This window comes from Panicum virgatum, chromosome 6K (genome assembly GCF_016808335.1).
Source record: "Panicum virgatum strain AP13 chromosome 6K, P.virgatum_v5, whole genome shotgun sequence".
In the NCBI taxonomy this organism is placed as follows: domain Eukaryota; kingdom Viridiplantae; phylum Streptophyta; class Magnoliopsida; order Poales; family Poaceae; genus Panicum; species Panicum virgatum.
The window spans coordinates 12,462,187-12,474,644 of NC_053141.1; the positions used below are offsets into that span (position 1 = coordinate 12,462,187).

Consider the following 12,458-nt stretch of genomic DNA (forward strand, 5'->3'; position numbering starts at 1 on the left):
AATAGGTCGCGGAAAAAAAAAGAATTTTGATCCCGAGCCCTAGAGTCACACGCTCCGCCACCGTTACGCCAGGCTCCCGTCTAAATCGTTCACTTCACGTCTCGCCGTTCTTGACTTGGCGAAACCGACGCGCGCTGTGGCTCCGGCGAACCTCGCTCGTCGTTGCTGGGGACGCTCGGCTGCCCCGGCCGACGCCGGCGATCCATCTTTCTCTGGCCGGTAAGGTTTCTTCAATCTTAGGTATGCCCTAGTAGTCTAGACGCCCTAGCTGTGTCCGAACGGCTTCAACTCTTCTTCCCAATCGCCAGCGACGGCCGACCAGAAAATCCGTGGCATCAAGGCCGCCTCCCATCGGCCTCGTTGTCCCGTGATTCCACTCGCACAAGCACCGCTGTCCGTCTCGGCGTCTCCACGACAGTCGTCGCGGCGAGCGAGCTTACTAGCTTGGACACCCAACACCAATGGCCGCCGCCGGCCACTTCTCTCTCTGCATGCCCCAGGAAGAAGAACGTCGTCGACGACCCCTCGCTGAACCTGAAGGCAGGGCCAGTCCATTGACAGCATAGCTAGCTCTTACACACTAGTTCCGACCTTGCTTGCATCCTCCAGTCCGGGGACTGTTTTATGTTCACTACTCCAGCCTCCCATCACCGTCGGTTCGAAATGAGCATCACCAACGGTTTGGGGGGGGGGGGGGCGTTGGATTTATGTCGATGGTAATAGGAGGGGCTATCAACCGGCGGTGATGGGGGCGCATCACTGCCGGTTCGAAAACCGTTGTTACGAACCGGCGGTGATGACTATTTTCTCATTAAAAAATATATTCATATATTAATATTGCACCATTTGTATAGCATATATAATATATAATTATTGCAGCAGAATTCAACCATAAAATGCATACAGCTAATAAAAAAATATATTACCAACTAATAGCTACATCATATTGTTGGATGAATAGTTAATTCAAATTGCATCCATCAAACATCCGGTCCATATCAAGTTCCATTAATCAAGGTAGTGACTGGCAACATACCATTATTCTTCCAATAATATTACAGGAACAACATATGGTACAGAAAACAAATACATTGCTGCTGATATGCAGTAATTTTAATGAGCAGAAATATTCATAGATATTCCAGTAGCAAGTTACAATCAACTCAGTTGAAAACTATTGAATCAATCTGACAGGACTTGATCTACTTAACACAAACATAAAAAGATTCTTCAGCAATGCATATGAGCTCACATGCTACTCCAAGTTGCACCCATCATGTCTCTCTAACCCATAAAAACAAATTATTAGATTGGTGAAAATGGAACAATATATTAGGTGGAAGCATGCAGGTGAAAAGGAAGACATAATTACCTTACAATTATGCTTTCTTGATATATATCATTAGGAATCAGCATATAGATTCATAATGCTCAGTTCAGCTTCCTCAATTTGAAATAAACTTGCAATAAGTATATGGAGATGTGGTACTGCCTAAATGTTAAACATAAAACAGTGAACACATAATAAAGTATATGGAGATGTGTAAAAATATTGAGATGAGAGCAGTGAGCACTTTCTGTAATGATAATGAGTGAGACAATTGAATATAGTGTTGCATATTTGTCTTGGGGTAGCCAAATTATGGCACCAAATGCCATCAGTCATTAGGGGAAAGAAAGGGTAGAAACCCTGCTAGTATTTCCCATAAACAATTAAAGATGAGGATAGTCATTGTAAAAAGTAACCTTGCATGATCCTCTTTGCACCAACTCTGTTTCATTTTGAACTGCTAACTCCATTGTGAACTGCTACTCCATTGTGAATGGCTCCTTTTTATATCATTCCAGAAAATGAACTGCTATGTGATGAACTAGTGCACAGAAATTTCACATATACCTATTCATAAGAGTGCATAAGTAATAGCAAGACATACAATTTGTATGACTACAAAATTAGTTGAAACATCTGTCAGTAAACTTCAGGTTCATCCCTATGTGATATATGTTTTGGTATTATACTAAACAGATTAGTCCAATACAAAGCTAACTACAGAGCACAACTTTGCAGACATAAGTGACAGATTTAGAGATGCTCATATTGAAAGAAATGTTCGATTTTATAGTATAGAAATGCAGGATAAGAAAGTTCAGTTTATCATGCCAAGATAATCAGCAACTCTACCAGCATAGTTTGCTCGAGAAGCAGTAAAATTACACTTCGCATTTTGTCAAAATAGTTTGCTGTTGAGTACAAACCTAGTACTAGTAGCATGTCGTTGCCTCAAATAGACATATGAACAAGTGGAGCTTGTACTTACAGATTCAAAGGCATATACAGTCATCATAAACAACAGCTATGATCCACTTCTGCTCCTGCAGAATTTCAACTAGTAGAAAATGAATTGTTCACAACAGGTTACATTTGAGACATTTCACCTAACAGCTAACAGGCATAGGAAAGTAGATGTTGTATACTCGCAACAAAGGAAAATCAGAACGGAACTTTAAAATCCTAGAACAGGGAGGCGGGGGTGTGGGATTGCATTCTCACTGTTCGCTGAGGAGCTTGGGGTCGTCGCGCGCAGCGCGGCGCTAGGAGCGGTACACCTGCGCAGGCCCCATGAGGATCTCGACGTGGTCGAGCCTGCGGAGGACGGGGCTAGCCTCCTAGCCCTAGCCTCCTGGTGGCCCTCCGCGGCTCGGGTGGGGTAGGGTCCGGGGCAGCGGGCCCGGACCTACGCGCGAAGGTGGCGGCAGCCACGACGCCGCTACGGGGCCCCTCGCGCGCGCGACAGCCGCTGGCGCACCCGTGGCGGCGGCGGCTGCGGGGTGGTCGGGCTTGCGAGCGAAGGCGGCGGGCGGGGTCAGCCACGACGGTCGGCGAGGGTGGGAGTTGGAGCGAGAGCCGGCTGGGGCTGAGGAGGCGGCGGGAGGTGGGAACTGCAGTGGGGTAGATCTGAGGACGGGAGGAAGAAGGGGTTGGAATTTTGTACTGTATAGCCTCATCACCGCTGGTTCGTAACAAGAACTGGCGGTGATGTTTCTCATCACCGCCGGCTCGTGGCTGGAACCAGCGGTGATGGTCGGCGACCTCATCACCGCCGGTCCCAACGGCCACTACGGCCACCTACTTTGGACCCGACGGTGATGAGGCATCACCGCCGGTTCGTTTTGAACCGTTGGTGATAGCCCGTTTGCTATGACCAGTTCTGTAGTAGTGGTTTGATCTAACACAATGCATATGTACCTTAATATTGTCACTTTTAATTCTTTGTTTACTTTAATTTTATTGGGGATTTATTGGTGTGCTTCCTTGTATTTCCGCAGAAGGTATACGAACTCTCAAGGAAGTTAGAAAGATACTTCTTTGCTCGACCAAATCAAGACACTAGAGGAAAGCAAGTAAGGCAGGTGACTCAGTTGTTTCTATATGTAAACTGGTATACACGCGCCTTACTTTGTAGGGATCGGATCAACAGCAAGCTGCACGGGACATCATGGACTTGTGCTTGATGATGCTTGTCTGCCTCTTGAACTTATGATAGAATTGCGTATTATTGGTTAAATATATATGGCTATTGAGGGACTTTCTTTATGAGGGATTATGCATACGATCGAACTACATTTCGGGTTTACGTACTTCAGGCAATGGCCGATGGTTAGAAAAGGCATTTGTTCTATTATGACATTGAGGGTCAGTTTAGCTAGTACTAGTAACATTATTCCCTTGAAGGTCACTAGGGAACATGTGATGTTTTGATTCTTTTTGTGACTCCAACGTTAACATATATTAGGCATGGTGTATAAATTCATGCTTATCAACTCTGTTAACCTTTTGGGAAACGTGGCAGTCAAAGCACTTACTTCCAATTCGTGCATAACTTTTCTAGATTTGATTCAATTAATTGTTTCTCATGAACTGAACTAAGATTTTTGACACCAAGTTAGGGTTTCACCAAAATCCTAATGGACCAGTATGACTTCACTGTACTAGATCAGATGTAACCACACATTACACGCATCTTCCATGAAAATTTACTCATAAGGAATATTCATGATGGAAGCTCTCGGATAGGAAGTTAAGTTCCCCACATAATGAGTTATCCATTATTATGATTTTGAAAGGGGAGGACATGGGTAGGCCGTGGGGTTGACCTACCGGGTTTTGATGCTGCCACCAGCTACCGGTCGCCACCTGAACTGCCTCTCGGCCACCATTGTTCTCCACTTCCCTGGAGTAGTAGTTTTCCGCTTCAATGGCATCACTCTATGCCTCCTAGGGTCCCCCTCGCCACACACCAGCAAGGCTCCTCACTCTAGTGTCTCCTCCTTGCTAGACACTTTTGGATCCATGTCTCTCTTTCCCCTTGATCTGATGGGGAATAATGGTCATAGATAGAGACTGAAATATTGGGATACCCTTGGTTGTAGTGAGACTAGTGACACTAACATACGCAAACCTTGGCATCCTCCATATCGGTCGCAGTGCCGCCCAATCCTTCACCTATGACCATGTACAATGCAACATGCTTACACGTTCGTCCTCGCATCGCGTAAATGGGTTAACCCAAGGTTGTAATAATTTTTAGAGTTGGCTATTTAAATTATCTCATCCCACTCTCAACTTCCCATTTGGGAATATTCTTGAACTACCAAGCCTCATGCATGGTACTCCAATTTGGCCCAACCGACCCATCGGCTGGATTTTACAACCATCCTAAGTGTCAGCTGCAGTGACCAGACCACCATGCCATTATTCACAAAGGTCATCATCCACAAAGGTCACTATGCCCCACCCTAACTCGTATCAGGTCGGTTTTGGTAGCAAGCCTAGGACATGAGATATGATGGTTATAGGGTAGGCTCTCTAGACAATCTCCTTTAGGTGCTTTTCCAATGAGTCATGTTCAATTCGCAAAAGAGCTAGTATTTCACTATGACATGAAACAGAAAAAGAGCACGAGGATACTCTGTAGAGATGATCACTCCCACTAGAAGGATCCAAATGCAAGCTCTCCCCCTAGAACACGGCCATTGGTGTGCACAAAGTTGTCATTCCATCCCATGCTAAGGATGTTTTATTCTTAGATCATAGGCCAGCCATAGCGATAGCTCAGTGTGCTTTCAACTATGCATGTTGATAACCTTGTCGATGGGGATTGGTTTTTGTTTTGAAGCCAGATGGAGATTGTTGGGGAACTTTGCAGCAAGTCCCTCACTTAGGCCAAGTGGAGTTTGGACAAAGAAAACCAAACTAGGGTGCTATTGAATGACTGAGGCTCTTAAGTAGATCCATCAACCACTAACCAGGCACAGGATCAAGTTCCGCCTCCCAACCACATGGTGAAACACAAGTCTCGACTGCTCAGCAAAAAGATTACTCAGGGCCTCGAGGTATTGGGTTCCAAGGAAGGCCATGGAGGCCACAGTGATTATATGGTTCAAGGCTTATTGAACTCACGAGAAGCCCCAAACTAGTGAAGGCAGGGCCTCCATTTAGCTATCAAACCCCCTGGTGAAGCAAGCAAGGAAGCATGCCTTGATCTCCTCTTGATGCCTGCAGGTCACTTCAAGAAAAGGCTATTTATGGCATGGTGATAATGAAGAATTTTACTACAACCACAACTGAGGCTTGGGGCATGTGTAGGATCAAGAACACCGACTAGAGGGAGGTGAATAGGCGGTTTAAAATCTAAAACCAACAATACTAGAGAAATTTAATTAGTAACAAAGGAAAGCCCTATGTCATGCTACTACTATTTCTAGATGGGTTTGCAACCTAGGGTGATAAGATACAAATCAAGCTCTAGTAAAGTAAATTGCTCAAAGTAAAAACAAGAATTAAAGTGAGCAAGAAAGGTAACCAAGCTTGACACACGAATTTATCCCGTGGTGCCGATGACTTGCCGGTCACCCCTAATCCACATTGAGGTGGATTCCAACAATCAACCGCTCCTCTATGAAGAACCTCTTGATCTTGAGCCGGCTTGAATCAAGGAACCGCTCCACACCTCGATTCCACTAGAGTTGCTCTTCACCACTCCGGTGAGGTGAGCACAAGACCTCTCACAACCGAAATCGGGGCTCCTCAACAATCTCCTTGGAGGAGCTCCACGAAATCCTCTTCTCCAAGCCGTCTAGGGAGCGGCAACTCCCAAGAGTAACAAGTCGATGATGCTTGCTTGAAGTTTCCCTAGTGCCACAAAGCTCAAACTCTTGATACAATGCACTAGGAAGCCCTCACACTATCAAGAATGCAATCTCTAAGCAAGTGTGTGTGAGAGAGGGATGCCTTAGCTCTATAGTATCAAGTATGCAGTCCAAATGGCTAAGAGAGACTCCCAATGGCCGGGCATTGGGTATATATAGACATCCCCTAAAAAACTAGCCGTTACACTCTTTTCTGCGAAGTCGCGGACCATCCGCCGTTATAAACCAGTGAGTCAGAGTGCATTTAATGCGTGTCAGAACTATTCGTTACAGCCTTGGCGGACCGTCCGCGCCACAGGAGCGGACCATCCGCAGTTATGTGTTCCACCCCACCAGAGACGAATATCATCTCTGGTACAACTTTGAAATTAGCCGGCGGACCGTCCGCCGTTCATCCTTGAAATCCACCAGAGACAACAATGTCTCTGGTACAAACTGTCAAATAGCCAGCGGACCATCCGCACCCCAGGAGCAGACCGTCCGCCGCACAGATCATAAGCCCAACCAGAGAAAACAGCCTCTCTGGTACATTTTGAGTTAGAGCGGCGGACCGTCCGCCAACCTGGGCTGGACTGTCCGCCAGTCACATCTAATTTCCACCAGAGCCAAACATGCTCTCTGGTATGGGTGCGGACCGTCCGCTCTCCAGGGAGCGGACTGTCCGCGCTTGTGTAGTCAGCTCTCAAACTTGTTCTTTTGCAAAACTTGTCAAAGCGTCGTTAGCCCTCATGCATGCACCTAGACATTTTGAGCAAAATGGCGCTAAAGACCCGTCAAGTATGAGTACTCGACCCCTCTTGATAGTACGGCTATCTATCCAACAAATCCGGTCACTTTTCATCCACTAAACACCTTGTGACCGGTAAAATACAAAACCCCTATTTTATACCTTTGCCTTGAGCCCGAGCTTTGCTCATCATCTCCAAAACTCCACACGTTCACAACCAAATCTCTTTCATCCGTGGATCAATCTATACTCATTATCTCAAATAAAATTGTTAATCCACAAACTATTGTCATTAATTACCAAAACTCGAATTAGGGGCCTAGATGCTTTTAGCATGTCACCATGCATGTAGCTAGGTGCCATGTCAAATATGATCATTCTACCCCTGCGTGGGAGATAGTATGTTTTGCCCCTAGGTGGGGTCATTCGTGGAAGTATCACATACACATGTAAATACCCTTGTGTCTTGTATCCAGGGTGGGAAACCCAATGCAAGGGCCCATTCTCTAATAAAAGCTTGCTTCCTTCAAAGGGGAATATATAAATGGAAACGTAGGAGTTTGCATGCAGAAAAGAGAATGAGTGATCAAGGTCATCCATTGCATGCTCGTCCTACTCTTGCCTCCTTAGTCCTCAAGGTTGCACCCTGTCATGAGGGTCGAGTGCCCTTGACATGTGATTCTTGCCCTCATGTCATAGCATGGACACTCCTTGCTCATTGATACAATAGAGATCATCAATCCTTGCTATCAGGTTGCCAACATGCCAATGGCTTGGGGAAGCTACTATTAGAATAGCAAACTAGTTTGTGATATATCCTAAAAAGAAAAATGATGAGTTCACTAGAGTTATTGTAAAGGCAATTTTGTTGGGATTCATTGTGAGGCTAGAGAGGACCCTTTGTTGGTTCGGATCATTGGGTCCCTAAACCTTATGCATGGTGGGTTTTGACTTGGAAACCTTATAGGATCAGATCTCCATGTACTCCTCTTGTCCGCATGCTTGGACCTTAATTTATTCCAGCATAGTTCCCGTGAGTGTCTCCTGCATCTACTGTTATAGCCCATTAGTTTTTTGTTTGAATCCTAGTGGTGTTGCACATATATATACTGCATTTTATCAAAGTTACAATAGTGGCAAGACCTCCATGGCATCAGTTCTATGATGTCAACCACCGATGCATGTGATGGATGGCTACCTCAATCCCAACATATGGTTGGTGAACAAGGTACATATATATGATGAGCGCATCCATAACAATCCAATGTTGGACGGGTCCTTCCAAACAAAAGGTGACAAAGCTGCCACGCATATAACTTGTGAGCTATTCCCCAAGGTCATGCTTGCTCCAACATCAAAAGAGAGCCTATGCTTCAACAAGTAATTTCTTTTTAGGTTTGGCCAAGTTTGAGAGCATTCTTTATTGTTATAATAGGACCTCCTTGAGCGCAATAGAATTGCATGGAGTTGCATGTGTTGTAACAAACTGTAACATATTGTTAATGAAATATGTGCATTGCATGTTCATGAAATATATAAGTTTCCTAGAGATACGTGAAAAAACTAATTTATGCTAATGTTAAGGAGGTGTCGATAATAAATGATGGTGGGGAGGGGTTAGAAGGTCAGGAAATTGATTTGAAGGATACTTCGAAGGAGAACGCAAGTCCTTTATGAAAGAAGAAAAAAAAGGAATAGTCATAGTCCTTGTCGCTTGGCAAATTGAAAGGTGCATCAGGATCTACAAGGGAAGATGTTTGTCCATGTGAAAATCTAGCCACGTACATTACCCTATAATCACCTTAATGATGAGCAAGGATAGTCCTCGATACCTAGCAACCCAAACAAAGCTCAAGAATACTACAAAATGGAGATTGTTCTTTCCGACAAAGATTTGAATGATGGTTACACATTGTTAGACAAAAATTTCTTCATTTATTCCTGTCCATCAGTAATGTGTTTCACAAGCCAATCCCACCTCAAGTACAACCTGGCAAACAGAGGCCGCACTTCAGTGCTCTTGCCTAATGTGGTACGGTTATGATATGTTTTTTCAATGTAATGATGTACAAGATATGATTCTATGCAATTAGGCCCCCTCATGATATAATATAGTGAGCTTAGCCATAGTGATCACGCAGCTTGGGATTACGGCGATTAGATGCCCTCATACTATGATCTAGTGAGCTCAGCTAGAGGACTAGCTACATTGTAGTCTTTATTACGATTCCATACACATGATATCTAATGTTACAGCTATAGGAGACACCTCAATAATGCCATAGTGTTCAGAACCAAATTTATATGTATCTTCCATTGGTTATATTCTTTTTATCACTTGGCCGGATTGCAAAAGGTGTGTTTCAATTAACAATAATGAAGTAGTGAAGCTGCTCTCTCGATGCTAGGGGTTACATTGTATTTTCTCTAACGTCATCATTCATATTCATGCATGGGTGGCCACATTGTTTTTACTAGAATTCTATATTTTCTACTGGTTCAGCCATTCATTGCTTCGCAATGTAGCTTATTATATATCTACTGTAGTGTGTTATTAGGACTATATGAGTTATTGGTGAAGTCTCCCGGCCGGCCTGTTGAAGCTATAGGGATTTGTTTGAGAATGCTTGGGATGGTTAAATTTAGAACAAGTCTCTTTAATTGCAATTGCACGCCTTTATTTGCCGTGCTAACTGCTAGGGATACAATGTTAGGAATCTGGTAACTATGGTTTCCATGTTGGGAAAGCTTGCATTTAGAACAAGATAGTTTATTCACAATTTCACATCCAGTTTTTTTTGTTTCCATTGTAATTTGGTGAATGGTCTGGGGTGCGGTGATCACATAATTATATTTATCCTGAGGAAACCCTGTATTTATATCTCATAACAATTTTTTATTCTGCAATTGGTAGTACCTTTACAATTTTCGGGACGTCACCTATGGCATCAATATTCTTTACGTAGCAGTTTTGTAAGTTTTATTTTTGACATTGGCAATGCTGTTCATAATTTCATGTTTTTTTAATTTTGTTGGACACATGGAGCACAACAGGGATGCAGCCATCGAGGCAAAGGGTATTGCAGAGAAGAAGTTTGAATCCGGGGACTACGAAGGGGCCAGAAGATTCGCCATCAAGGCTCAGTATCTCTTTCCACTTGAAGGCATCTCCCAGATGATCACTACGTTTAGCATCTATCTCGCTTCGACGACGAAGATTGCTGGTCAGAACAACTGGTACGCTATCCTGTCCTTGCCAATGTCGGTGGATGACGAGACACTTGCAAGACAGCGCAAGAAGCTGGTTCGTGAGGTTCGCCCCGGCAGGAACAAGACAGTGGGTGCTTATGGTGCTTTTTCTCTGATCCAAAAGGCCTGGGCGGTGCTATCCAACAAACAAAGAAGGGCATCGTATGACCAATGGCTATTGCAACAGGAGATACCCCAGCATAGTGCTTCTTCAGGAGCTAGCAGCAGTGGGTCCCAAAACTCTCCAGCCAATGCTTCTACTCCTGATGAGGCAGGGTTAATAAGCAACCAAATGGACGAAGGATCATCAGCACCTGCAGTTGATCAACGCAGCCAACCTCTGGCCACACCAATTCAGCACCCAGCACCTCTTACATTCTGGACTTCATGCAACAAGTGCTACATGCAGTATGAATTCTACAGGAACCATTTAAATCTCAACCTTCGCTGCCGTGAATGTTTCCAGCCATTCATAGCAACAGAGACACAGATTAGTCCAGTGAAGAGGAGGAGAGCTATGAATAAAGCTACTAAGATTGGTTCATCATCCTCCACAGCAAGTTTGAGGAAAAAGAGCTTCACTTCTACCGCTAGCCTAGATTACGGGCGGGCTAGTTTGTTGGAACAACTAGATGAAGATTACAGGCGCTATATTATGTTGGGACAAGTAGAGGTTGCTTTGAGGAAACAGCTAAATGGTACAAGCAACATGAACGGGGTTGGCATGGTTGAGGACAACATTATTGGTGGAGATAACAAAGTTCAAGCACCAGATGATTCTCCTACACAGAAAGATGTTCATGCTGATCCCAAGCAATGAAATGCTCCCCTTTCCAAATGAGTTCTTCAGTGGGTCCCAGAAGTAGCGGGGTGAAATGCAACAACCTCTCCATATGCTGAACTTTTGATGGTTTGTCTTGCTTCGGACCAATCAACTCGTTAATAATCTTGTGGATATATTACTGGATTTTATTTCCATTGCTAAACTTTTACTTAACTTTAAACAGGGTGCAGTGTGCTTTGAGTTTCTCAGTGAAAAAACCTTTAGGCTATTTTCAATATCTATTTTCATTGGAGACCAAAGTGTTAATCCAAGTTGAGAACCGAGCTTATTTTGTCCTTTGTTTTTTTTCCTGTCGTGTGCATTTTGATGTTTGCAAGAACAGAATACATCCTTTTGGTTTTGGGTGAAGGCTGGTCGGTTTGCACATATCACGGCTTTCATCCTTGCACTTGCATATCACTGAGTTTCTTGCTTGGCGCAGTCATCCCAGGTTGCAAAGAGCTTGTGGCCGGGTGGTTGTTCATCGGCGACCAGCCACTGCTTCACCGTGATCGACTCGATCTGTACCAGCATGGTAGAGATGTCATCAGTTCAGCCGACTGTGACCGAGTTCACAGACAATCATCGTCACAATGGCTTCTTGGTGGTGTTATCAGGTTCTATTTGTTTGAGCTTCGAAGTACTTTTAGACAATTAGCTTTTGCAATATTTAAAAGCCAAACTAGTAAATGACGCGCGCGATACCCGTGGAAGACGCATTATGTTCTTGATCTAACGCATTTTGAGATTTCATTGTTTCATTTGTTTTATCTTTATTTGGCATCGGACCATATTCAGCTGTGGGAAAGGAAAATAAGGTTATTTTAGTATATGATGTACCCACATAATCAGAATACTATTGAAAACATTTGATATGCAGGTACACAACAGAGCTGGAGAAGTTCATATACATGGCTTGCATTGAGAAAGCTTCAGTGATGTCTGATCAATTTCTGATGCTATTGCCAATCCCACACTGGGCATCCATTTCTTGCTGACTGCCTAAATGTACTTGTACAGGTTCAGAACAAGAGCCTGAATTGCTTGGCTCAATTGGGACTTGGGAGCCAAACATCCCACCCGTGTCAACAAAAAACCACAAGAAAATCACCACAATCATACGAGGACAGCAATTGGAGCACCAAACAATGTTACCATTTGCACTGCACCTAAGATACGGATGCATACATATACTACCCTCATAAACAATGTTACCAGTTCCATTAGCCTAAGGAGTACTGCAGCGATAATTAGTTCATTGATAAGGGGTTTCGGAGATTACAGGTACCAAACATCTGACAATAGTAGTGATTATATTACAATTTAAGAAATAAACATGAATGTATGAGTTTAAAAATAATCTGAAGGGGGAATGTATATATTTTCTTCTCTTTTTTCTACCTTGAATCCAAGATTGCATCACCGAAGTAGGTATTTCCTTGGGGTGAA

General features: G+C 43.9%; 1 protein-coding gene across 1 annotated transcript; it reads left to right on the forward strand.

Annotated features, from left to right (window-relative positions):
- Positions 1–9,977: 9,977 nt before the first annotated feature.
- LOC120713246 lies at positions 9,978–11,006 on the forward strand. The gene has a single exon (XM_039999240.1). The coding sequence runs from the start codon at positions 9,978–9,980 to the stop codon at positions 11,004–11,006; it is 1,029 nt and encodes a 342-aa protein (XP_039855174.1).
- Positions 11,007–12,458: the final 1,452 nt, after the last annotated feature.

What these genes read in the sequence shown, in the direction of transcription:
- LOC120713246 (XM_039999240.1), top strand. Translation starts at nt 9,978, where the DNA reads ATGGAGCACAACAGGGATGCAGCCATCGAGGCAAAGGGTATTGCAGAG.